The sequence below is a fragment of the Narcine bancroftii genome, chromosome 12 (assembly GCF_036971445.1).
Source record: "Narcine bancroftii isolate sNarBan1 chromosome 12, sNarBan1.hap1, whole genome shotgun sequence".
NCBI lineage: Eukaryota > Metazoa > Chordata > Chondrichthyes > Torpediniformes > Narcinidae > Narcine > Narcine bancroftii.
In genome coordinates this window covers 10,409,018-10,436,976 of record NC_091480.1, presented here as the reverse complement: position 1 = coordinate 10,436,976, position 27,959 = coordinate 10,409,018, and the positions used below count along the sequence as shown (strand labels likewise).

Below are 27,959 nucleotides of genomic sequence, written 5' to 3'. Positions count from 1 at the left end.
TTAGTAATGACACTTATTTTAGATTTAGAATAATTCATCCTTCAAATGAAATAATTGTTGATACAAGTAATAAGGGTCCAATGAAAAACACAAAGCAAAAAAAAAGACCAAACTAATGGAGGAACTCAGTGGGTCAGGCAGCACCTGCAGAGAGAGAAGAATGTTTCAGGCCAAGACCCACATCAGGTCCGTGAACATAGTGCTGGAAATGCTCAGTAGGTCAAGCAGCATCTGTGGAGAGAAATCCAAGGTTACCCTTGCATTGTTTTCTACGTTATCCCTACGCTGTTTTATTTATTTGCTATTATGGTACTACTTGTTGCATGAGTTGACTTGCCTGGATAGCATGCAAAATGTAGCTTCTCACTGTATTTTTTATATTCACCTGACAATGGAACAATTTAACTCAGTGATTAGAAAGTTGAGAAGACGATACAAAAGGACCAGGGAGGTCGGAGGGAATATCTGTGATGAACACAGACAAATGTATCCAGATAATGCAATTTTTTAACAGAGCCACCTAGTTCATAGGTGAATGAGGACAGATAATTAGAGGAAAAGAATGAAATTAGGGGAAAAGGAAGAATGGGCAGCGGCGATACTTTGTGAGGAATTTGAGGAAATTCGGTAGGTCAGCAAGGACTCTCGGAAACAGGTGTACCATGGAGAGCATTCTGGCTGGTTGCATCACTGTCTGGTACAGAGGGGCCAACAGTCAGGACAGGAAAAAATGCCAGAGGGTTGTTAACGTGGCCTGTGGCATCACGGCCACCAGTCTTCACTTCATCGAGCACATCTACAAGAGATGGTGTCTTAAGAAAGCAGCATCTATCCTCAAGGACCTCCACCACCCAGGCCATATCCTCTTCACTCTGTTACCAATGGGGAAAAGGTACAGGAGCCTGAAGACGAGCACCCAGCGGCACAAGGACAGCTTCTTCCCTCTGTCATGAGATTCCTGAATAAACAGTGAACCACAGACTCTGCCTCACTTTTTTTGACTTTTTCTTTCTGCATTATTTTTATTTATTTTGTAATGTGGTTTATATAGAAGTTTGCACTGTGATTCTATCAATGAATTTTGTGGGCGTGTTGATGACAATAAATTCTGATTTTGAAAAGAACATCTCTAATAGCTTGGATCGTTTTGGACCAAACTGGATATTATTTAGCCTGTATTAAGCTTAAAGCAAGCACATTAATTGCTAGAGAAAAAGTATGAAGTACATAAATTAACACTGCAAAATGCACCCAAAGATTCTGTCACCAGCACTGTTCCCGCATGTGTCCACGCACACATGTTTTGCAACCAGCCCACAAAGGAAATGAATGTGCGCACAAAAGGTTAGTAATCTTAAATAATGTAGTTCAAACGAAATACGTTAGTTCGGAGAATGCAATCCTACTTGTATTATATTAAAACATGCCAATATAGTTTTATTAGCCATGAGAGAGAGGCTGTGCTAAAATTACCTTGAAACAATTTCAAGTTTACATTGCACAAGCATTCAGTGTGCACGTACTTTTGTCACAGGAAAAGAAAAAATTGCACCACATAAGATTTTTGCACTCACTGACCACTAAAAATGAGAGTTTGTGGATGGGCTGTCCTTTGTGGAAAACTCTTCATTTCTTTTCCCTGCAATACCACCAGGTTTCTTCTGCAGGAGTTTTAAACCCAGCTGAAAATCTTCCCCAGGGTGTCAGAGAGTGGGCTGGAGGTTGGGGAGATAGGTGCTGGTGTAGGGAAGAGGTGAAGAGGGGAATGGGGAGGTTAAAAGATGACTTGTGAAAATACAAAGACCCCAGTCCATAGTCCTGCCACCTTCCCAACCCACCAACGCCACCACAGGGGAGAGTTGCTTGGGCAGAAACTGAGGAAAAAGCAGTGGTTGGAACATACCTGGCTTTCGTTGGGAGCCTCTGTCAGCAGGCTGGTTGCCATGACAACGAGAGCTGTCAAGGCACACAGTATGATTGCAAAGTGGAGGTAGTGAACTTTCTTCAGGATTGCCGGTCTGGGATCGAACACGCCACATTGCGGGGGAGGGTATGAAAATTCCATAATCATTCTCACCAGTCCGACCGCCAATCCAAAAATCAGGCCCCAGAATGCACCCTGTAAGCAAGAAAACCTGACTGACTCAGCCGTAAAATGTGGACCAGTACATCCCAGGAACAGACCGAGACCTTTGCCGATCACGAAGCCACATTAAACTAAATCACTTCTAAATGCACATGTTCCATATTACCAGTGCTCCATTCCCTGCTTACACATGTCTCTATCTAGAAGCGGCTTAACCACCACTATCATATCTGTTCTCACCACCACCCCAGCATCTTATTCCAGCCCCCTGCCGCTCTCTGGACAATAAAAATGTACCCCTTGCATCTCCTTTAACTTTCTCCTTAAAAATATGTCTACTAGTGTTTGACATTTTTACCAGGGAGAAAGATTCTGTCTGTCCTATCTATGCCTCTCATAACTTTATAAATTCCTGTCAGGTCTCTCCTCGGCTTCCAACTCTCTAGCACAGCCCCCTGAGGATTCTGCTCAAAGCTTATGGGCCCCCTTCCCTGTGAAGCAGTCAAGTTTCAGTTGGCACAGCGGTTACTGCAACGCCTTCACAGCGCCAGGGATCAGGACCGGACCTGGGTTCGAATCCTGCGCTGTCTGTAAGGAGGTTGTACGTTCTTCCCATGGGTTTCCTCCCACCCTTCAAAAATGTACTGGGGTGTAGGTTAATGGGGTGTCAATTGGGCAGCATGGACTCGTAGGGCCAAATTGCCTGCTACACACTGTATGTCGCATTTTTTTAAAAATAAAGTTTAGTTGGTTTCTTCCCTACTTCTCTCCCACCAACTGCATCATAAATATAAAAAACATTTGATGATTTCAGTCCATGCCCTCCCCGTTGAGAATGGCTGCTCTAGAGAAAACAACCAAGTTTGTTCGATACCTCCTTATAGTTCATACCCTCTAATCCAAGTATTCCTGTAAATCTGTACCCTGTCCAAAGCCTTCACACCCTTCCTGTAATGGGCCGACCAGAATTACACACAGTTACTCCAAGTAAGATCTAACCAAAGTTCTGGATGGAAAACCAAAACATCGGCTTTGTGGTGGGCAATGCCCTGCTCTCTTGTTTGGACAAGGGATAGATTCAATCATTTGGACTCAAGCCAGAAGGGAACATCAGCTGAGGCTCAGTGCTCACTCGACCTTCAGAATCCAGCATGCAAGATTCAAGCCACCACTCTGTGGATCTGAGGACATAATCCAGATGCAAAGGCTCCAATGAGATAAAGGCCAGATAACACATTTAAAAATTATGTTGGATACACATTAACCAGAATTATTTGACTATTCTTTGACCCTCTGTCTTCTGTCCTCCAGTATCCTTCTCCCCATTCTTCCTCTCTTCCCTATCCCTCTATCCTCCAGTATCATTCTCCCCATCCCTCTATCCTCCAGTATCCTCTCCATTTTTCCTCTCTTCCCCATCCCTCTATCCTCCAGTATCCTTCTCCCCATTATCCCTCTCTTCCCCATCCCTCTATCCTCCAGTATCCTTCTCCTCATTCTCCCCATCCCTCTATCCTCCAGTATCCTTCTCCCCATTCTCCTCATCCCTCTATCCTCCAGTATCCTTCTCTTCATTTTCCCTCTCTTCCCTATCCCTCTATCTTCCAGTATCCTTCTCCCCATTCTCCCTCTCTTCCCCATCCCTCTGCCTTCTTTTCTCCAGCTCTCCAACCCCTTCTCTCTCCAATCGCAGAGCCATCCACCCTCCCTCCCTCCCTTATCCATCTATTATTTCCTGCCTGGGGGACTGTGCTCCTTCCCCCCACACCCCCCCCCCCCACTATTTTGTTCAGGCCTACATTTTGGTTATAGGGGAAAGAATAGTGAAGGTTATAATGAGTAAAGAGGGATGCGGGCTATGCTAATGTGGTAACCGGAAACCGAAGACAGGCCCAAGAGTGAAGCCGTGGCATACAGCCAGGTTTCTGGAACATGCACATTTTGCTGGATATATTTTTAAGTTACAATTATAACATCCACACACAGTTGAAACAGAAATGCCAATGGATTGTTAACTAAGTTAAACTTATGGATAATTAAGCATTATTTAACCCTTTGGACTCTGGCTATTTTTAACCTTTTGTAATATATACAGGGCACATTGGATTGGGTCCATGGGTGAACTACAGTACAAACACTCGTACAAACCAGCTGGTGACCGGGTATAAAACCAGTCCCAGAAAATGGGGTCATAGAGGATACGCACTTGTTGGTTGTCCCTGAAAACATGGAAATGGAGTCCAAAGGGTTAATTTGCCACTAACTAGATCATTCTACCTTCCACTCTGCAATTACAACAGTAAAACTAAGTCAATCAAGTTTTGGTAATTATGTTCATTGCGAATATAAAATCTGTGCCAAAATCATGTTCAGGAGATCAGCTTCTGATGCACATAATAAAACACATTGTTTCGAACTCTGACTCCACATGGTATTTCTGTTAGCACCAATGGGGTGGGAATTTTAGACTGAAGGTATTGGCAATCGGTAGCATGGGCTCAAATTACTTACCGGTTCATTGGCTCTTTTCCAAAAAACAGCAAGGAGAAAGACAGCAGTAACTGGAGGAGCTAAGTAGCTGGTGACTGACTGAATGTAAACAAAGAGTTGGCCGCTGTTGGCACTCTGTAAGATGGGGATCCAGATCAGGCTAACTGCAATTAGAATCACAGTCACAATCCTCAAGGGAAAGAACAAAGCACAGGTTAAATATTATCAAAATAGTTCAGGGCAGGTTCAACATTATCATTCTTTCCCTTTGGAATGGAGTCTTGTGTCAGTAGACAATGCTTCTTATCACCTGACCTCTCTAACTCCCCAGTGTCCTCTGCCTCACCCCCCTTTCCAGCTCTATAACCCCTCCACTTTGTCCCCAGCTCTAAGGAAAGGGTACCAGCGTGAAACGATCACTGGTTTCCTTTCAGACACAAGAGAGACTGGAGGTGACAGTATCTGGAACAAAAAAGAGAATCTGCTGGACCCAACATACTAATAGCATCATGAAGACAGCCTCAACTTCCTCAGGAGATTCAGTTTGACATCGGAAACCTTGGCAAACTTCCACGGTCGTGAAGTTGAAAGTGTGCTGACTGGCTGCATTGCAACCTGGTACGGGGCCACAAATCTGAGCGGAAAGCTCTGCAAAAGGTAGTGGGCGCACTCCAGCACATCACACTGCCGTCGGAGAGCAGTAGCGATCATCAAGGATCCCTCTGTTCTTGCTACTACCATCAGGAAAGAGGTATCGGTGCCACAAGACTCACACCACCAGGTTTAGGAACCTCAATAACATCAGAGTCCTCAACAACAAACTCAATCAGAGGCTCATTTACGCATCCTTACTTTGCACATTATTTATTACTGATTATTTATTTTTTTCTGTCTGGCACAGTCAGTTTGTTTGCATTTCTTTCTTTGTTTACATTTCTCTCTTTTGAATGCGTATCTTTTTTTTTGTTTTGCTTATACCTGGATGGCAGACTCAAGCCCAAAATGTTTGTTATGTATCTCTATCTTTGCTACTTCAAGTACACTGCTTGACCTGTAGAGTTTCTCCAGCATTGTGTTTTTACTTCAACCACAGTGTCTACAGACTTTTGTGATTTACTCTTTTTTTCTTGAGTACAGTTTCCAGCTACCAATAAATAGAAATTCTGCCTGGACTGGAAAGAGGATCTCAGGGTTATCAGAGATAGACACTTTGTAATCTGAAGCCAAGCCTCATTATGGATAATGATAGGTTTTAAAAAATTGCTGCAGATAGCAGAAATCTGAAATAAAAACACAAAATGCTGGAAACATTCAGGAGGTCAGGCATCATCTGTTGAAAGAGAAACACGAGTCAATGTAACAGACTGGAGACCCCTCACCATCTTGCGTCTCAGAGACCAGGGAATTAATACAAGATTAGTGTAAAATGGGCAGTTGGGGGGGGGGGGGGGGGGTCAACTCCAGGGCCTAATTAGTGTTGCTATCTTCAGACAGAAGGAGCACAATCCTTAAATCCGCCACTTCTAGTTTCAAGAATAGTTAATGCCCATACGTGAACTTAAAATAGCTGGCTCCATTTCTCGACAGGAGAAGGGGCACCTTCCATGCAAGGAAAGAAGTGGTGAAGGAGAGGAGAACAAATAAGCAGCTAACAGGAGAAGGAAGGAAGGAGGATTCAGAGAAGAAACTCTCATTGGGATTGGGCTTGGCCAGGAAGTGTATCTCAACGATATGACATCAGAAAACCTGTAGGCGTAGAGCAGTAAGTTAACATCAGATAAAAAGAGGTAGAATTGATTGACAACAGAGCAGGAAGCTGTCGAGATCTCGGCCAATTTCCCATTAGAACAATCCAGGCTGATTTCAAAACCTCCCTGTTCCCAGCGTCATGGGACCCTGATTCAAATTGAATCTCAGTACAGGTACTTGCAAGAAACCAATTTGCAGAACAAAGAGGCAAGCACGGGGAATTGTGATTAAATGGACTGTTCTGAAAAGGCCGATGTATCATAAATAAACTAAATGGTCCCCAATTGTACGATGTGATTCTACAGTAATGCAGTTCTCATGCTGCCATTTGAAAACAGGAAAGTTCCACTGTAAAATAATGGGATTAATCAGTTCATCGATAAGATGGAAGATGCAACAACAAAGACCTGCATTTTCAGCTCCTAGGATAGGGGAGAACATAGTGACATCGCACGCACACAAAGTAAAAGAGACTGACAAAAGTGATGGAAAGTTGAGCTATGACTATGATTTTTTTGGAGGGTTATGGGCAATGCCCTGAAGCCTTACCTTCCAACAAGGAGTAATTCTTGTTCACTGGCATCTTTCCTGACCTTTCTCCAGATGTCCATGGTAAACAATGTGCTGCTGCTGTTAAATATTGACGTCAGGGATGACATGAGAGCAGCCATGATGACAGCAATCATTAGTCCCCGTAATCCTAGAATCAGTTCAAAGAGCAACAACCAGTAAAGCCCATCCTTTTAACGTGAGCGTTGCCAAACAAAAATTGAAACCCATCTACCCACAAGGGTAGTGGGGCAGGTGACCAAAAGCTCAGATAGGGTTGCAGATGTCTATCCACATCTGAAAAGATTCTAACTAACTGATCTCTATTACATTTTACAGACTCTGTCCTGCAGTTTTACTACTCTTCAATTGTCTAGATCAGCCATTCTCAACGGTGGGGGAGGCTGCAGCACATTTAAGGTCGGGGGGCATGGACTGAAATCATAACATTTATTTTGTTTTTTTTTAATGCAGTCAGTAGGAGAGAAGTAAAGAAGAAACAAAAACTTGACTGCTTCACAGAGAAGCCAGGGTCCCCATAAACTTTGAGCAGAATCCTAAGAGTCAAAAAAAGATTGAGAAAGGCTGGTCTAACTGGAGTGCACACGAAACACAAGTTTCTAATTTCTCACATGCGCCAATAAACTTCAGCTTGAAGAGTAAGGAGAGGTGCAGAGAGACAATGTTTAGTAAGCCTAGCAATTAGTTTGACATCTGTGGTCAGTAAGCTAATGGAAAATATTCTTAGAAATAATATATATAAGTATCTAGAGAGACAGGTCTGATTAGAAACACTCAACATGCGTTTGTGCATGGAAGATTATATTTGACAAATCTTGTTGAATTTTTTGAGGAGGTAACTAGGAATGCTGATGAGGGTAGAGCAGTAGATGTTGTCTATATGGATTCCAGTAAGGCCTTCGATAAGGTTCTGCATGAAAGGTTGATTCGGAAGGATCAAGCGCTAGGTATTAATTTTGAAATAGTTATATGGGTTCAACAGTGGCTAGAAGGTAGAAGGATAAGTGTCTGTCAGGATGGAGGCCGGTAACAAGCGGTGTGCCTCAGGGATCGGTATTCGGTCCTTTGTTATTTGTCATTTACATTAATGATTTGGATGATGGAGTGGTAAACTGGATTAGTAAATATGCAGATGATACAAAGATAGGTGAAGTTGTGGATAGTGAAGGTTTTCGGAGATTGCGAAGGATTTGGACTGCTTAGAAGAGTGGGCTGAAAGATGGCAGATGGAGTTTAATTCTGAAAAGTGTGAAGAGATTCATTTTGGAAAAAAACATCAAAACAGGACATATGCAGTAAACGGGAGGGCATTGAGGAATGCAGAAGAACAGAAAGATCTAGGAATAACAGTTCCTGGTTCTTTGAAGGTGGAATCTCATGAGGATAGGGTGGTGAAGAAAGCTTTTGGCATGCTGGCCTTTATAAATCAAAGCATAGAATATAGGAGTTGGGAAGTGATGTTGAGACTATTCAAGGCATTGGTGAGGCCACATTTGGAATATTGTGTACAGTTCTGGTCACCAAATATTAGGAAGGATATCAATAAGGTAGAGAGGGTGCAGAGAAGATTTACTAAAATGTGGCCTGGATTTCAGAATCTAGATTTCAAAGAAAGATTGAGTAGATTAGGTCTTTATTCATTGGAGCATCGAAGATTGAGGGAGATTTGATAGAAGCGTTTAAAATTATGAGAGGGATAGAGTAGATGTCAATAGGCTCTTTCCCTTGAGGGTAGGTGAGATTCAAACAAGAGGTCACGAATTAAGAGTTAGAGGGCAAAAGTTTAGAAGTAACATGAGAGGGAACTTCACTCAGAGAGTAGTGGCTCAGTGGAATGACCTTCTAGAAGACTTGGTCACAGCAAAGTCAATTTTGTCATTTAAGGAAAAGTTGGATAGGTATATGGATGAAAGGGAATTGGAAGGTTATGGGCAAAGTGCAGGTAGGTGGGACTAGAGGAGATCACTTAGATCGGTACGAATTCGAGGGGCCGAGATTGCCTGTTTCTGTACTGTAACTGTTATATGGTTCCAGTCTGCATGTTACAGCAGTTATTATAATTCAGAAATATTACATTAATTATAGTGTTTTGCAATTGGAACAGGTGCTGTATAAAAATAACTTGTTTATATTGTGAAGCATAATTCAATGAAATGCTTAAATTATATGTTTCTTTCTTATAAATTATATGGGATTGATCCCACTTTCATTTTAACAAACGGAACTTGAAAACTGGAAAGCATTCCTTCATTTCCTTCTGTTGTTTCACAATTTTCAAATAATCAGGAAAGGGAAAATCATGCAAGTGCGTTAGCAACTTTCTACACGTTCACACTTTGACTTCTTTCTACTTGTGCTAACTTTCTGTGATCATTGACTTCCTGAAGGAAACCAGTTCTGTATAAAAGAAATAATGAGAAGTTACCGTCCGGCATGAGTTCAATCACGAGCTTTGGGAAAGCGATATTAGAACAGCCCACTTTGGCCCCGCATACTTTAAAACATTCTTCTGGGACAACGCAAGCGACTGAATCTGTGGATGAGGAATGGAAATAATATCACAATCTTAACAGCAGTGACGTGCAAATGGATCTGAGAGCCCAAGTTCATAGCTCACTAAAAGTGGCCACACAAGTAGATAGGGTGGTAAATAAGGCACATGGTATGCTGGTTGGGGCATTGAGTATAAGTGTAAGTGAGGAAATCATGTTGCAGCTATAAAATGCTTTGGTTAGGTTATGTGCCCTGGAAAGTGGAAAGATTTGTCAGGATGCTGTCTGGATTAGAGGGTGTGAGTTTTCAGTATCAATGTGTTGCTCTCTCTCCCACACTTAAGTGCAGCAGTTAGGGCAGTAAGAAAACAAGTGTTGCAGCAGGCCAAAATGTGTAGGGTACAGCGCAACTAGGATAAAGTGCTGAACAAAGTATAGAGAAAAGCACAATTAAACTGTGCAGGGCTATTAACTTTTACCAATGGGAGGCCCATTCATGAGTCTGATAACAGCAGGGAAGAAAGTGTCCTTCAATCAGGAGGTTCATGTTTTCAAACCACTAACACTTCCTGCCACTCCCATTGGGAAAAAAAGATGCAGAGATATTAGAGCCAGAATCACCGGGCTGAGGAGTAGCTTCTTCGCATGGGCAGCGAGACTGCTGAACGATTACTAAAACAACTCTCTGTGACTCTACTATTTATTAATAATATTTATTTTCATATACGGTGTGTAGTGGATATATGCATTGTTTGTCTGTATATGTATTATGCCCATATGTGTGTTTGCACTGTTCTGCATTGTGGACAGAGAACACTGTTTCGTCCAGTTGTACTGGTACAATCGGATGACAATAAAAACTGGAACTTGAAACTCTCGTAACTCCTGTCTTTTGGAAGGGGGTGAAGAGAGTGTGACTTGGGTGGGATGTGTTTTAGTATGTTGGCTGCTTTTCTGATACAGTGGGATGGAGTGTAGATGAAGGGAGTCTGGTTTGTGAGATGGTCCGAACTGCGTTCACAACTGCAATATCTTGCGTTCTTGAGCAGAGCAGTTCACACCTGTGCTGAGATGGTTTTCAGATGAATGCTTGGCTTCTCAGGTGTCTCTCAGGTATCTGCATGCACTCTAAAGCCAACATCAATCTCTCAATAAATGTCTCAGATTCCAATAACTTACTTATAAATAGGTAAGTTTGTCCTAATGTGCTCTTTAAATCTCTACTTCAAATCTAAGAGGGGGAGGCACGGTTAATGTAGCAGGGCAGCGCAGTTAGCGTACTGTTTAGCACAATGCTTTTACAGTGCCAGCACTGTCTGTAAAGAATTTGGATGCTCCCCCCGTATGTGCATGGGTTTCCTCCAGGTGCTACAGTTTTGTCCCATCCTTCAAAACGAACGGGGATTGTAGGTTAATTGGGCGAAACTGGGCTCATGGGCTGAAAGGGCCAGTTACTGTGCTGAATGTCAATTTTTTTTAAAATCTGGAGACCAATGGAAAGTTATAATGAGCGCATCTCCAATTTCCTTAACAAATTTGAAGATTAGCAGTCAACGTTTATCATGACCAGGTTATCATTTAATGGAGATTAATATTTAGTGAAGAAAGAATGGGAGCTTCCTTCAAAGTGAGCTATCTAATAACAAATCATTTACAAAAACATTCACTAGAAAAATACCAAAATAATTATGTACCCTGCAAAATTATTTGCTAAAAAGCAGTTTGTCATGAAAATGGCAAGTTCAGACTGTTTCTCATCCCTACTTTATACCTGCCAGTAACCAGCATGAGTACATCAGCCTTTGAATTACAAATACCTTCACTCCCAGATGACTCAAATCAATCACAATCAGAACAGACACAAACGCCTGAGGTCTAGCGCTTCCAAGAACTATTTCCATCAATGAGACATTGCTCAAGACAGATTGGGGGTGGTTAGGAGCAGGCTCCCAAATAATGCTCAGGAAGTGAACGTCAGTGGCATTATCCTTCACTGCCCCTGAATTGAGGAGGGACTTAACCTGGAGTCACATTTCATGTGCGAAGGGTAAGGATAGCAGCTTCCATCCCTGAAGGACATCAGTGAACCAGATGGATTTTACAACAGGCAAGTAATTTTGTCATTGCCATCAAAAGAGACTAGATTAATTCCAAACTCATTCTATGGCTTGTGTTTCACTGTTTGATTTGAACTATTCTCTCTCTGGATTAATGGTCCAGAACTCTGGGTATTAATCCAATAATCCCTCATTTAGTTTTAATCATTTTATGGTTAACATTGCAGGAGTCAGACAGAATCAAAACAGATAATTTGTCCAAAAGGACTTTCAGTGTGGGAAAAAAAAACTTGTTCTATTTTAAAATTTAGACATAGTTACAGGCCCTTCCAGGCTATGAGCCTGTGATATCCAACTCTGCCCAATTGACCTTATGTTTTGTTCTATGTAGATACATAAACCATTAGGCATCATTTAATATATATCTGGTTCAATTATGCCACTGAACCTTTTGCATCACTAAAATACAGTACATACCATATAAATTAACATTTTATACATGGTCAGAGGAAAATTGCTTTTCTTCTTAGCATTTGAATGTTACATTTTCGCACACTTAAATAGTACAACCTTCTTTTTCTACACAATCCTTTGTGTGTAGATCCATCTAAAATAATCCATAAATAGCAAACAAAAAAATAGCCACAGTAAAGATTCCTGTAATAGTATGTTATTCTGATGCCCAAGAAAGGATGTTTTGACCTTTTGTACATTTGACTGATATAAGGGCTCATGACCACATTCTTCATATCAAGTCTTCTTTACGACTTCAAAAACTGATAAGAAACTCACGTAAAAGTAGAAAAAAATGTATTGAAAAAAAGTAGCCTATCAAATCTTTCCTCTATCTGGATATATTTAGATGGCAGCTATATTTTTCTCATAAATGTTTTGGACTTTCCTGATTCAGTTGGGAAATTTCAGGCTTTATTTTCTATAAATTAACTAATAACTTCCCTGACAGGATTTTAATCCCTGAGGCATTTTTATGCATGAAATGAATTGTTATTTTGCAACACGTCATGCAATTTCAATCTTTACCAAATCTTAATCTTCACCAAACCATGTAACCTGCTTCTGATGGACATTTTGTGAATGTAATCCTGGCAGTTTTTGGGGCCGATTTCCTTATTAGAGGGCAAATTATCACTACTACTTTGCACTTTGAATCACAAACCAGTTGAGTTAAATGGCCTGTTTCTGTCCTTGTAACTGACATTTAACTCAACGTGCCCTGGTAGTTTCTGGTAGTGGTAGGCTAAGATTTTTAGAATACTCATGAATTATTAATGACATCCTCACTTGAGAATTCATCTGGATATACATCAAACTGGTGCTAGTGTGGAAAAAATGCAAAATGCACATCCTGCATTGGTGAAACCCATGAGGTACTTCTTACCTTGAGCCAGTGGTCCTCAACCTTTTTCTTTCCACTCACATACCACTTCAGGTAATCCTTATGCCATAGGTGCTCTGTGATTAGTAAGGGATTGCTTAAGGTGGGATGTGAGTGGAAAGAAAAAGGTTGAAAACCACTGCTTTAATCGTCCCTCATTGACACGTTATGTGCACAGTTTCATAATTCCAAAGGAAATGGGCCAACGACTATCTCAAGCAAAATATTTCAGTAACAATTGGGTCTAGAGCAGTGATTCTCAACCTTCCCTTCCCACCCACATCCCACCTTAAGCAATCCCTTACTAATCACAGAGCACTGATGGCACAGGGATTACCTGAAGTGGTATGTGAGCGGAAAGAAAAGGTTGAAAACCACTGACTTAAGGGAAAGACATGAAGATGAAGTGGTGCGCTGGTGGTGTCAGATGTTATACGATGGGAGGAGGTTTTGTGGAGTATAAACCTGTTGGGTCAAAGAGCCTGTTTCTAGATTGCAAGAGCTATGTAATTTTGTGCAAAATAATTTCATGTTTACATTATAAACTATCCTTTATTTGAAAGGAGATAACCATTAAAAATTAAATATATAAAAACATTTTGACAAAAGTTCTCATACGTGTGAAATCAATCTGAAAATTGTTTGGAAGATCATTTGGCAAATCTTCCATTTAGTTTGCACTTTTAACCCTCCCACTTCACAGGAGAATGATCTAACCAGAAATTTAACTGCAACCCCTATTAAGAGAAATTGGGTATAAACAAAGAGGATGCTCATTGTCTTTTTCCCAGTGTAGACGATTCTAGGACAAGAGAGTATAGGACTAATGTGAGAGGGGAGAGATTTAAGGAGACCTGAGGAGCAACCTTTTCACCTGGAGAGAGGTCTGAATCTGGAATGAGCTCCCAGAGGAAGCTATAAAAGTAAGATTGTGATGATTCAGACATTTGAACAGTTATGTGGAAAGGAAGGGTTTAGAAGGATATGAAACAAATGCTGGCAAACAGGACAAGCCCAGAACACCAACTGATGGCGTGGTTAAGTTGAGAAAAAGATCCTGTTCCATGCTGTATGGCTCTGATTCTAGAGCCATCAGAGATTCGATGGGCTGAATGGCTTCAGGGAATAAAAGCACTTGGATTTTGTGATGATGTTATCACCCATGACTTTACATGATCCCTAAACTGCTCCTTAAGCCCTTAAGGAGATCATCTTTGCCAACAATTACTCTGTGGCCAGTTTTGAAAACCTTTAACTGGTATCCGCATGACTTCTTCAAGATGCTGGGAGACTTTTTTTTATTGATGGACGAATTAGGCAGTTATATAAATGCCAGGGTTGGGGTAACACCTGGTGACCATGCAACTTGTGGGATGTGAGCAGACACTTTGTAATCTGAAGCCAAGCCTCATTATGGATAATGATAGGTTTTAAAAAATTGCTGCAGATGCCAGAAATCTGAAATAAAAACAGAAAATGCAGGAAACATTCAAGAGGTCAGGCATCATCTGTTGAAAGAGAACCATGAGTCAATGTGACAGACTGGAGACCCCTCGTCACCTTGCGTCTCCGAGACCAGGGAATTAATACAAGATTAGTGTAATCCCATACTGTCCTAAACACACACTCCCCCGGACCACCAAAGATCTATGCGTACTATTGTCACATCACATTTTTTACATCAACTATATTTATCTATCCTTTTGTATATATTATTATCCTTTTGTTTCATGGCACATTAAGATAAATTAATTGTTGGTGTACCTCATGCACCTGTGTGACTACGGCAAATAAGACTTTTGGTGCATCTGCGAATACTTGTGTATATGACAATAAACCCATCTCTCAGAGAGAATTGGACCTTAATTGTGGAATATACAAACATGCTGATCATGAAGTATCTATAAGAAGGGTAACCAAGATTTAAGATTCCTTTATTGTCGAGTCTGCGTGGGTTTCGCCCGGGCACTACGGTTTTCTACCACTCTTCAATAACATATGGGGGTTGTAGGTTAATTGGGATATTTGGGCAGCATGGGTTTGGGGGCCTGTATGTTTAAAATAAAATGTAGTATTACACTATAAGGCAGACAACGTGTCGCAATTAGTCTCACCTGGCACCTCTTACAGTATGAGAGAAAGAGAGTCCTTCAGGGGTGCACAAAAACAGGAAGGTGCCTGAATAAACAGGCAGGGAGGAGAGGAAGGGGGGTGGGGACAATAAGAAGAGAGGAGGGAGGAAGGGACAGAGGGAGGAGCTCAGGCCAACTGGTCATAGGTTAGAAGAGAAAAAGGCTGAGGTGTTCGGGAAGGGCATAGATCTCTGAATGGAGAGGGAGGAGAGGAGAGCTGGAGGGATAGGGAAGGACATAGATCTCTGAATGGAGAGGGAGGAGAGGAGAGTTGGAGGGATAGGGAAGGGAATAGATCTCTGAATGGAGAGGGAGGAGAGCTGGAGGGATAGGTAAGGGCATAGATCTCTGAATGGAGAGGGAGGAGAGGAGAGTTGGAGGGATAGGGAAGGGAATAGATCTCTGAATGGAGAGGGAGGAGAGGAGAGCTGGAGGGATAGAGAAGGGCATAGATCTCTGAATGGAGAGGGAGGAGAGGAGAGCTGGAGGGATAGGGAAGGGCATAGATCTCTGAATGCAGAGGGAGGAGAGGAGAGCTGGAGGGATAGGGAAGGGCATAGATCTCTGAATGCAGAGGAAGGAGAGGAGAGCTGGAGGGATAGGGAAGGGCATAGATCTCTGAATGGAGAGGGAGGAGAGGAGAGCTGGAGGGATAGGGAAGGGCATAGATCTCTGAATGCAGAGGGAGGAGAGGAGAGCTGGAGGGATAGGGAAGGGCATAGATCTCTGAATGCAGAGGGAAGAGAGGAGAGCTGGAGGGATAGGGAAGGGCATAGATCTCTGAATGCAGAGGAAGGAGAGGAGAGCTGGAGGGATAGGGAAGGGCATAGATCTCTGAATGCAGAGGAAGGAGAGGAGAGCAGGAGGGATAGGGAAGGGCATAGATCTCTGAATGGAGAGGGAGGAGAGGAGAGCTGGAGGGATAGGGAAGGGCATAGATCTCTGAATGCAGAGGGAGGAGAGGAGAGCTAGAGGGATAGGGAAGGGCATAGATCTCTGAATGCAGAGGGAAGAGAGGAGAGCTGGAGGGATAGGGAAGGGCATAGATCTCTGAATGGAGAGGGAAGAGAGGAGAGCTGGAGGGATAGGGAAGGGCATAGATCTCTGAATGCAGAGGAAGGAGAGGAGAGCTGGAGGGATAGGGAAGGGCATAGATCTCTGAATGGAGAGGGAAGAGAGGAGAGTTGGAGGGATAGGGAAGGGCATAGATCTCTGAATGCAGAGGAAGGAGAGGAGAGCTGGAGGGATAGGGAAGGGCATAGATCTCTGAATGCAGAGGAAGGAGAGGAGAGCTGGAGGGATAGGGAAGGGCATAGATCTCTGAATGCAGAGGGAGGAGAGGAGAGCTGGAGGGATAGGGAAGGGCATAGATCTCTGAATGCAGAGGAAGGAGAGGAGAGCTGGAGGGATAGGGAAGGGCATAGATCTCAGAATGGAGAGGGAAGAGTGGAGAGCTGGAGGGATAGGGAAGGGCATAGATCTCTGAATGCAGAGGAAGGAGAGGAGAGCTGGAGGGATAGGGAAGGGCATAGATCTCTGAATGCAGAGGAAGGAGAGGAGAGCTGGAGGGATAGAGAAAGAAAAGGGGTTTAACTGAGAAGACCACTTAATACTCAGAAGGAAGTTGTTCCTCCAATTTGCGGGTAACCTCTGCCAGAGCATGAGGCCACGTCCGGTGTGGGAATGGGGTGCGGAATTGAAAGGGTTGGCCACTGGGAGGTCCCTGTTATTCCAGTGGACACAGAGCTCAGGTGTCCTTCTTCCACAGACACTGCCCGACCTCACTTCTCCCCTTGGTCGCTTGTGGCTTGAAGCGACCCATCCCAGCAATGAGGTCTGAGTCAGCTTCCTGCTTTGAGAGTGCACACGATTCAACGTGAGAGAGAAAAAAAGTCCCCGTGGGTGTGAGAGGAGGAAATGCAGGGTGTGGACCGGCCTCATACCTGGGAGGGGCTGGGAAGCGGGAGGTGGAAAGTATCTATCGACGTGTCAGTCCCGTTGCATTCGGCGAGTCCTTGCTCGGTTGGAGCCGATTACAGGGCTGCGGAGGAATGGCTCTCTCGCAGTTGCAGTGCTTGGACGAGGGGCACATTAACTTTCGGACCAACGAGTCCAAGCCCGAGTTCTTCTACAGCGAGGGGCAGAGGCTGGCGGTGGAAGCGCTGGTGACAGGAGGGATCCGTGCCTTCAACCAAGCGGTGGCCGAAGAAAATCTGCGGGAGTTCCTGTCCGAGTTGGACATCCAGCACCTCCTGGGCTCGGTCAGGGACTTCCTGGACGACGGGCCGCCTTGCAGCCGGGAGGCTGAGCGCCCCGGGGAGCAGAAGCCCGTGTCGCTGCATTACTGGCCCGAGCTCTCGGACGTGTCGCGCCCCAGCTTGGAGCTGGGCTGGCCGGACTGCGCTGCCTACCGCGGCGTGACCCGGGCCAACGTGTACACGCAGCCTCCCGTGGACGGCTCCATCCACATCAAGGAGATGATCCGCAGGTTAATCGGCCAGGCGCAGAAGGTGAGAGCTGCGTTGGCGTGACGTCCGGGCGCGTCCCCGACCTGTCCGCACCAAGCTGCCCAGGAAAGACCTTGATGAAGGGCTCAAGCCCGAAACCTCGGTGATGTATCTTTAGTTTTGCTCAATAAAGTACACTGCCCTGTTGAGTTTCTCCAGCGTTGTGGTTTTAACTCAGGAAAGAACCAGCCGACTTCCGGCACACCTTGCCCATCAACCTGCCATTCACATCTGCTGGAAGAAGTCAGCAAGTGGACATGCTAGGGGGCATCTCCTTCATCCAGTCTGAGGGTGCAGAGGAGAGGGAGATCTAGGGTGGGAGGGGTTGGGGACGATGGTGAAGCCTGGAGCCCCGTAGGACGATCTCCAGATCCAAGAAAAACAAGCTCGCCTTTCTTTAAAATAGCCCCATCCTTCTCAATGACTGGACATGGGGTCCATTGAGTTGAACACTGAAGGAGCACTGCCTTAGCACCACCTTAGATTCTGGGCTGTGATCTTGGAGTGGGACAAACATGAGAAAACGTTGGAATGATTGGGCATGTGTGTTACTTGCTGGAAAGCATCCTGTGCCATAGGTGCTCTGTGGTTAGTTCAGGATTACTTAAGGTGGTACCACTGGAAAAGGATTTCAAACGACTTGATAGATAAATAAAGTATCATCATAAAACTTAGAATGTTACCTTAAATTGGTTAGAAATATAAACATTTCTACACACCACCTGTTTGAAGAATGCCTAGAGAGATATTGGAAGAGGCTCTTGAAGGAAGGGAGAGGGATTCCGGATTAGAGAGGGATTCCAGATTAGAGAGGGATTCCGGTTTAGAGAGTGATTCCGGATTAGAGAGGGATTCCGGATTAGAGAGGGATTCCAGATTAGAGAGGGATTCCGGATTAGAGAGAGATTGTGGCAGGCTGTTAATAGTTTGATGAAATAGTAGTTAGTTTGCTTGTCTGATTTGTGGTTTTACCATCTTGATTGTCAATGTCTAAAATCTTAAACTGTGAAATCGCTTAAGTTTTACACAGCATTGTTAGTCTGTCAAGTTTAAATTAACATATTCATAAAACAAAGTTTACGTTTCTACTGCATAAGTCCATCGAGTGGTATTAAATATTCACAGTATTGTTTGCAGTTAGAGTCACCACATCTGTATTAAACCTGCCCCTGCTGTGTTGGTTCAAAGAGCTGTCAGGTAATGTTAAGTAAAAACACAGAAATGCTGGAGAAACTCAGCTGGTCTCACAGTGTCCATAGGAGGCAGAAATATATTACTAACATTTTGGGCCTGAGCCCTACTTCAAGGTATAAGCAAAAAGCAGGGAGAAGTCTGAACTAAAGACTGGGAAGAGAAAGGGGCGAAGAATGGGAGGGAGAGGAATCCAGACTACCAGACAAAAGGTGTCTTGCTGGACGAAGTGCTGGCTGGAACTAGACCAGGTGGGGAACAGAGGTGGAAACAGACAATCCTGAGCCAGTGAATGCACTGTTAATGCAAGGTATTAAAATTAGGTATTATTTTGAGTGAAGGTGTTACAATTCCATGTCATCTTGATTCTTTTATTACTCCTGACCCAGCATCCTCCACCAAATGAGATAAGTAACTGGCCTCCCTGTGGAGCAAGTTTTGCCATAGCAATGTGTGAACTTTCTGAAATTAATTCCAGTGAATATCAGTGACAGAGATCTAACTTAACTCTGTGACTGTACTAACCAGGAATGAGTTTCTAGGTAATAATGCTTATGGAATTATAAAGTACAGATAGGCTAATGGATTTGATGAACCATGTAGAATGTATTGTAGAATATGTATGAGTGGCCTTTTGGCTCAAATCACTTCATTGACAGAGAAACACTCATGAGAAATGCAAACTGCAGATGTAAGAATCTTGAGCCAAACAATAAGAAGCAGGAGGAACTCATCAGGTTAGGAGGGGTCCATGGGTAGAAGGGTCATGCAACATTTCTGATTAGGACCTTGTATCAATCATCTGAGCATTGCTTGCACAGTGATCAATAGTGTTTGCAACACCTCAGCAAACTGAGTGGCCCATTATCTACAGACTTGCACAAGTCTCAAGCATAAGCTAATAAGTGGCAAGTAACATAAGAAACAGACAAGTATCCCATTAGTGAGGGCATGAAGGGATATGGGGAAAAGGCCAGAAATTGGAACTCGTGTAGAATAGCTTAGTGTGTAGGTTTACGGAACAGACTTGATGGGCCGAGTGGCTGCCTTCTGTTCCTTGATCTTGTGACAAGAATGCAAATTAATTATTAGACTTGAGAGCAGGTTGATATGCCTGGAACATGCAAAACAAAGTTTTTTCACTACATCTCAGTACAAGCAAGTCAAGGTTTGGGTGAGTCCCTTCTTAACTACCACCCAAGGACATTCCACAAGTCAGAAATGCGATGGGATACTCTTTACTTGTCTAGATGAGTACAGTGCCAACACCTTTTAAGAAACCCAGTACCATCCAGGCTTGATGGCCACCCTATCAATTACCATAAACAGTGATGGTACATAGTGGCTGCAGCATGTACCATAAACAAACTGCACTGGAGTTTGGCTACTCCGACCCCTCCCAGATCCATGATCTTCATGACCGAGCAGAACAAGGTACATCAGAGCACCAAAACCTGCAAGTTCTCCTCCAGACCCTGACTTGGAAGTCCTTCAACATAAGCGGCATGGTTTACATAATGGTTAATGCAACGCTGTTACAGCGCCAGCAACCTGGATTCGGATCCAGCGCTGTCTGTAAGGAGTTTGTACATTCTCCCTCTATCTGCATGGGTTTCCTCCGAGCGCTCCGGTGTCTCACCCCCCCCCCCCCATTCAAAATATACAGAAGTTGTAGGTTGATTGGGGTATTTGGGCAGCAGGAACCCAAGGGCCGGAAAAACCTGTTACTTGCTGTATGTCTAAAAAATACATGAGAGTTTAGATCCTGCAACTCTCTCCCCATCAATACTAAGTATTGAACTGAATTATTTATTATCGTGTGTACCAAAAGACAGTGAAAAGTTTTGTTTTGTGTGTTATCCAAGAAAGACAACCTATACTTAAGTACAACAGGTAATGCTAAATCAAAACAAAGTTGAAGAGTATCATGTCTACACTGTAAGAATTGTAGGGCCCCAAGAAGGGAGCTTACACCACCTTCTCGTGCAATTAGGGATGGGCAATACATACTGTCCAGATACTGCAAATGAATGGAAAAATAATGTCTTCTGACAGTTGCCATTTCCTGCCATTGTTTCAGATTTACAGCATTTGCTGTGCTTTTTAAAATTTTTCAAGCACTCTGGAGTGACTGAACAATATTTACACCTCTGTCATTAATCGTTAAAACAGATGACACGGCTGTCTGTAAGGAGTTTGTACACTACGTTCTCTCTGTGTCTGTGTGGATTTTCACGGGTGCTCTGGTTTCCTGCCACCCTTCAAAAACATACTAGGGTTGTAGGTCAATTGCGTGTCATTGGGCAGCATGGGCTCGTGGGCCGTAAGGGCTTGTTACCATGCTGTATGTCTAAATTTAAAATATCACCTTGTTCTTTACGCACATGGACTGAGGGACGTATTTCCTGCATTGCCATAAGCTTGAAAACAAATGGTCGTAAGATAGAGTAGGTTGTCCTGGAACATGGAATTGTAAAGAATTAACAGCACCAAAACAGGCCACTTAACCCCATTGCTCAGTTCTAATTCTCATGCCCTGCTCAAGCCACGTCTCATTGGGAACCACAGTTGGTGCAGCGGTTAGTGCAATGCTTCTACAGAGCCAGAAATCAGGACCGGACTATGGTTCTAATCCTGCGCTGTCTGTTAGAAGTTTGTACATACTCCCTGTGTCTGCGTGGGTTTTCTCTGGGGACTCTGGTTTCCTCCCACCATTCCAAATGTACCAGGGATATAAGTTAATGGGGTATACATTGGGCGGCACAGACCGGTTACCGTGCTGTATGTCTAAATATTTTTAAAAATCTATTTTACTTCTACTTTCTCCTCCAATGAACACCAATAATTACCATTGGCTTCGTCCATTCTCAGGTACTCATTTAAAGCACCGAGCAAAAACTTGCCCCTTAATTCCTGATTGGATCTTAGCCACTATCTTGTATTTGCTGGTTTAGTTTTCAATTTCCCTGTGGAAATCCTTTCTCGGGTCAATCCAATCTCATTGGAATTTCATTCATTAATAACAATGAACAGAGTTTTAACCACAGGCAGAAGATAATGACCAGCATTTGATTAGTTGATTAAATGTCCATCATGTGATAGCTGAGCAAATATCTCTTCACTGTTTTCATATCCTTCCCAGGTCATTGCTGTTGTAATGGACATATTTACAGACATTGATATCTTCAAAGACTTGCTGGATGCTAGCTTCAAGAGGAAAGTTCCTGTCTACATCATTCACGACGAGGTTAACATCAAATATTTCATGAAGATGTGCCAGAATTCTGGAATGCATTTGGGAATGCTGAAAGTAAGTCTTCATGAGAAAGTGGGTGAATAGACAAACAGATCAGCCCTGATAGCAAGTGTGACCATCTTTTGAAGATAAAGATCCATTCACGATTTTTAATGTAAAGGCTGGAATGCTTTTGTACTGGGGATATTTTGTAGAAATGAAACCATTTTATAGTTGAGCCTCATGACGGGTTAGTATGAATTATTTCAAAGTCTATTTGTCTTTTCCTCTAGTTTTAAGATAATGAGTGGCGATTCCTCCTCCACCATACAGGAAATTAAATATGTGCAGTCACAGGAACACACCAGATTCAGGCGTTCACCTGAATTAGGAATGAGAGTAGGGCATTCAGGCCTTCAAGCTTGTTCTGCTATACAAGAAGATAACGGATGGTCTGACTTTGGCTTCAGCTCCACATTCCTGCCCATCTCTGTGACCTTTCACCCCCTTAATTACCACAAATCTACCCACCTCAGATTTAATATTCAAAAACTCTGCTTTCTCTGCCATTTGGGGGAAAAACTTCCAAAAGCCATTTGAGGGTGAACATTTTTCATCCTCTATGTCTTTAATGATCAGCCCCCTTTAGTTTTAAACTCATTCCCTCACAGGATGAAGTGTCGACCTTAACCATAAATACTGACAAATCTCTGGTGAGGCCACACTTGGAGTAATATGTTCAGTTCTGGTCACCTCATTAGAGGAAAGATGTGGAAGCTATGGAGAGGGTGCAGAGGAGATTCACCAGGATGTTGCCTGGATTGGAAAATAAGTCTTATGAGGCAAGGTTAGTAGAATAGGATTTTTCTCTTTGGAGAGTAGAAGGATGAGAGGCTTGATAGATGTCTACAAGATTCTGAGAGGCAAAGTTTGTTGGTATAGATTGGTCATTATAATTCTCTTCATCAACTGTACCTCACCCCACAGAAATTTCACCAATGTAAACCTAAGTTATCAGAGATGTGTTTTATGTGTGCCGTGGAGGTTGGTTCCTTTTTACATTTTACCTTGCTTTGCATGAAGGTGAGGCCCTTCTGGTATGACCTCTGTGACACCCTAACCAAGATCACAGGAGTCACTTTCCCAGTAGACCCAGAGCTTTCTTTGCCTTCTGGGTAACTTTACCACGGTTGGTAGGTCACTAACTAATTCTCAAATTAAATTCACACAAATTGCCTTATGTGAGGCCACAAAGTACATAACAGTAACATGGAAGTCTGACTCCCATCTATTCACGGATAGGTGGACTTTGGAGACGAATGGCTGCATCCCACTTGAAAATGTCACACACAATCTCAGGAAGGGATACAGCACCTTCCTAAAAATCTGGCAGCCTTATTTAGAGCAGATAGGTACCTCGTTGGCAATATAGGGTTATAACCGCTACTGACTGGCTGGTGGACCTCTGCAAAGATTTTAACACTGTGGTATTATCGAGTCTCCATATGTTTTACTGTACGCACCTGACAATGGGATAATCAAAATCACTCTTATGGATGTATCACACATTGGAGAATTATTAACCAGATTATTCCTTTTAACAGCTGAGCATCAGATAAGCACAAACTGGTGCCCATTCACATTATATGCCCCAATTCCATGTGATCCCATTTTTCTTTTGCTGCTGTATCTCTTGGATCTGGAAATGGTTTGATATTTTAGTTTGTGGGCGATATAGATTAAAGATGGGCAAAGCAATATAAATCGGGAGGGAGCACAGAATCCCACATATTTATTCTTTTATTTTAAACCACTGCATTCTTTGTATACATTTCAGTGAATATTTACTCTCAATAAGGTATAAAACCCTGGTTTTAAAAATAAGCGCCTCCGCTTCACCTTTTTTGTCACCTCTCCTAATATCTCACAAAGCAACTTGCTGACAAACTTCCCAAGTCTCTTGTGAAGCACCTGACACATTTAACGATTAAGACTCTACCTGACCTTATTACATGGAAGCCGAAAGGCCAACAATAATTCCTAATCCCTAAATGGGTGGTGGGGTGTTGCCTTCTTGAACTGATAGAGTCACAGCATGAAAACAGGTCTTTCATTAATCCCCACCCAGGTGTCTTCCATGTGCCTGTATTTAACCTGCAACTTTCTAAATTTGTATCCCCAGGTCTCTCTGTTCTACAACACTCCCCAGAGCCCAGTCAGCCACTGCTCTGGTTTAACTTCCTAAAATGCATCACTGTACTTAATCCCAGAATACTGTGAGGGAGGGATCTAAAGGATAAAGAACCCACTGACAGTGAAGAGACAATAATTATATTTGCAAGCCAGAATGCATGATTATTGGAAGGGTGGTCATTCATAGAAGATTACACTGGATAATGAAGATTTTTCTTCCTTAAAACATTTGGGTGTATTTTATGGATTTTTGGGCTGTTGATCATGAAAAACACCTTATTTGTTTTCCTATCACATACCCTGTTTTAGATACAACCTATGCTTAAAACATACAAAACCATGAAGAACAACATGTCATTGAAATTTCATTTTAAGCCTTGGCACTTGGACTTCTTCCCTGCTGATCTTGGTGACGAACACGGTGAAAGGTTTCACCAGAAAACCAACATCAGGGCAACTAGAATCCATTATTGGTGACTGGCTATTGTTGGACACTGACACAAGAGGCATCATTTTTGAGCGCAAATCAAAATCAGCGGCAAAACATTTTTAGGCCAGTTGAACTAGCGCAACAATTCACTAAGCTGAATTCACGAAAATAAAAGTCAATTTAATCTTTCTCCAACTTCCCACGTGATACAGCTGATCTGAAATTATCTTTGTGTTCATCTTGAAGTTGTCTATCAATATCCCCAATTTTATTTTCAGGAAGTAAACCTTTTGAAAAAATGTGTTTTCCAGTGTAACAGGTATGTCAACATCATGAAGCAACTTGAGAGTTAAACAGGAAAGTCTGCAAGCACCGTGATTGTGGAGCAATACATTAATATGCTGGAGAAACACAGCAAATCATACAGCATCTATAGGAAGCAAAGGGTAACCAATGCAAAACGTTGCTTCCTACAGATGTTACTTGAACGACTGCGTTCTCCAGTTTAGTGCATTGTATAAAGCAACCTGTCTAGTCTATGATTATGAAGCATGCATTTACTCTAAATACAATGGATCCTGCACCCCGCCCCTCAAGAGATGTATTATATTGTTTTTCCCTGTTATAGTCCTTGCAGATACCAGACTAAAACATCAAACCACTTCCCAATGAAATGGATACAGTCGCTAAACAAAAATCTGGGATCACCAGGGATTAGGACACATAATGTGAATTAAAACAGATGTCAGCTAGTAAACACCAGATGCTCAGAGTCGGGAGTTCTCCTCACATTCTCATCGGCTCACTCCAGGTCCATCCACTTGCCTTCACTGAGGGCAGTCCACCAGCCCACATGAATTTGGGAGAACCGGGTGGCCACAGGGAGAAGATGCAGGCTTCATGGAGATTGCACTCAAGGTCATAACTAAACTCAGGCCCACAGGAAGATGTAGTTTGGAGTTAACCTTTACTTACCTGTTTTAATTTAGAAATGTACACCTTTGGAGGCAAGTAACCATAGAGTGATTTATGGATAGTACAAACTGCAGCCACTAAGATGGAGGAAGTTAATTTTTATGGTGTTGTTTGCAGTGGCAGTCAATTACATATTTCATTGCTATTTAATCTGTTTTTCGACTGCCTGTTTTCTATATTCAGTTTTAATTAAAGATATAAATATCAATGCTGAGGTTCCGTAGCTTGATAGAAACAGAACCTTTCTACAAATCTCAGGTCATTTGTACGTATGAAAAATATTATGCAAGAATACTACTGCTTGTATCTTGTTTAAGGTAGTGGTTCTCAACCTTTCCTTTCCATTCACAGCCCACTTTAAGTCATCCCTTTGCCATCGGTGCTCTGTTATTAGTAAGGGATGGCTTAAGGTGGGATGTGAGTGGGAAGAGAAGGTTGAGAATCACTGATCTGGACCCAATTGTTACTGAAATATTTTGCTTGAGTAAAATTATCATCGGCCCATTTCCTTTGGAGTTCTGCAACCGTGCACATAATGAGTCGAACAGGGACGATTAACACAGGGGTTTACAAACTTTTTCTTCCCATCCACATACTATGTTAAGCCTTCTTAGAAGTATGAGTAAAATGTTGCCAGGTGTCTAGATGATTTTTACTCATACCTTGAAGGACTCAGACCCAAAATGTTGATTCTATATCTTTACCTCCTTTGGAGGCATCAAAACCTGCCGGGTTACTCCAGCATTGCTGTTTTAACTTAATTCCTCCAATTGGATGAATCCAGATGCGATCTGGTTAGGCGGTACCCCGCTATTTCTGGTTGTATTTTGTAAGATTCTATTTTGATGAAACAGTGTTTTCTTCAGACATTGAGATCTCTGGCAAGGATCAGTGCCTGTTGAGGCCTGCTCAGGTATAACAGCTGTTTGTTCGTGTGAAGTAAGTGTGCCGGTGAGTCCCTGCCCATATGTAATGGATGAAAATAGCTCAGCATTGTTGCATTTAATCAATAAGATTAATACTGAATTTTCAGGAAAAAAAAACTGTTGGAAAAGGATTATTTATATAATGCAATAAATCAGTTGGGTTAAATTTGTAAAAATGTTTTTCCGCCATTGCTGCTAATGGTCTCCGTAATTTATCAGATTTCTACATTACATAAATACTTTAAAATCAACTGAACTAATGTTGCAGGAAATCTTACAGACCACCAGAAACTGATGGAAGGGAATGTTGGTGATGTATCTTTAGCTTTGATATATCAAGTGCACCGTTTGACCTGCTGAGTTTCTCCAGCGTTATGTTTTTACTTCAATCATAGGGTCTGCAGACTTTTACTCTAAATGCTGGAAATACTCAGCAGGTCAGTCCACATCTGCCAGCTTAATGCTTCAGCCCGAAGACCCCTCATCGGAAACTTTAATCCCACAGTTGTGCCCTAACCTTCTGAGTATTTCCCACATTTTTTAATGTAAGAAACAGGAGCAGGAGTAGGCCACCGGCTGTAGAGTTTGCTCCGCCATTTAATGAGATCATGGTTGATCTGATGATAGGCTCATTTCCGCCGACCTGCCTTTTCCCCAGATCCCTTAATTCCCCTACTATGTTAAAATCTATCCAAAATACTTCCCTTTTCTCTAGGGAAGGTCTTAGACGACTCAAATAATAACAGAAGATGCTGGAAACACACAGCGTGCAGGCAGCATCTGGGGAAGAAAAACAGGGAACACATTTCAAGACGAGGACCCTGCATTCAAACTGGCAGAGTGACTTTGGCCTGAAGTACCAACTGTGCTTTCTCTCTCTCCACAGTTGCTGTCTGACCCGCTGAGTTTTTCCAGTCATTTCTGTTTTATTTTGGATTTCCATCATCTGCATTGCTTGAACTTTACCAAGTCACTTGGAATTGAGCACATGTTCATCTCCATGTGCTTTCCCTGCATGGTTTGTCTTCAGGTGATCCAAAGCCCTGCCAAAATTAGAATTATTTCAACCTGTAAACATGCCTATCTAAAATAGATCCTGCACACGTCATTAGTTAAAAGGGAATCCGATAAATGCTTGGAAAAGTTCACTTTGCAAAGCCATGGGGCTAGAACAGAGAAATGGGCCATTCAGCCCATCACATCCATGCTGGCCTGTGGGCACCTATCTATATTAATCCCATCTCCCCTGTAGCCTTCTGTGCCTGAATGATCATCAAGTTGGATGACTCTTTTAAAGCATTCATACAGACATGGTGAGATGATTGGTCCGTGTTGTGGAATTGTTAAGGTTAGCAGTTTTTTTTTAAAAAGAAAAAATATCAGAATTATGTTTCAGGAGACTGTCACAGTTTCTGATACGAATCTTGAATTGCTTGCCAAGATGTTGCATCCTATCTAAGTAACCAGTTTAAAATGATACCATTAATCTAGTGTCATGGAATTGTTCAATGAAGTCCCATTTTCTGAGCA

General features: G+C 42.6%; 2 protein-coding genes across 2 annotated transcripts in view; one reads left to right on the top strand and one right to left on the bottom strand.

Annotated features, from left to right (window-relative positions):
• LOC138746570 (sodium/glucose cotransporter 4-like) overlaps window positions 1–17,628 on the bottom strand; it is an 18,308-nt gene extending 680 nt beyond the window's left edge. Inside the window, exons 1-6 of the mRNA XM_069904859.1 lie at window positions 16,916–17,628; window positions 9,321–9,428; window positions 6,875–7,025; window positions 4,598–4,766; window positions 1,843–2,119; window positions 662–796 (exon numbers count right to left, since the gene is read on the bottom strand). Coding sequence (XP_069760960.1) covers window positions 662–796; window positions 1,843–2,119; window positions 4,598–4,766; window positions 6,875–7,025; window positions 9,321–9,330 — 742 coding nt within the window. The 5' untranslated portion in view covers window positions 9,331–9,428; window positions 16,916–17,628. The remainder of the gene's footprint in view (window positions 1–661; window positions 797–1,842; window positions 2,120–4,597; window positions 4,767–6,874; window positions 7,026–9,320; window positions 9,429–16,915) is intronic.
• The window catches only part of LOC138747361 (uncharacterized), a 39,419-nt gene continuing 28,223 nt past the window's right edge, over window positions 16,764–27,959 (top strand). Inside the window, exons 1-2 of the mRNA XM_069906484.1 lie at window positions 16,764–17,482; window positions 21,813–21,980. Of these exons, the coding sequence (XP_069762585.1) occupies window positions 17,024–17,482; window positions 21,813–21,980 (627 nt within the window). The 5' untranslated portion in view covers window positions 16,764–17,023. The remainder of the gene's footprint in view (window positions 17,483–21,812; window positions 21,981–27,959) is intronic.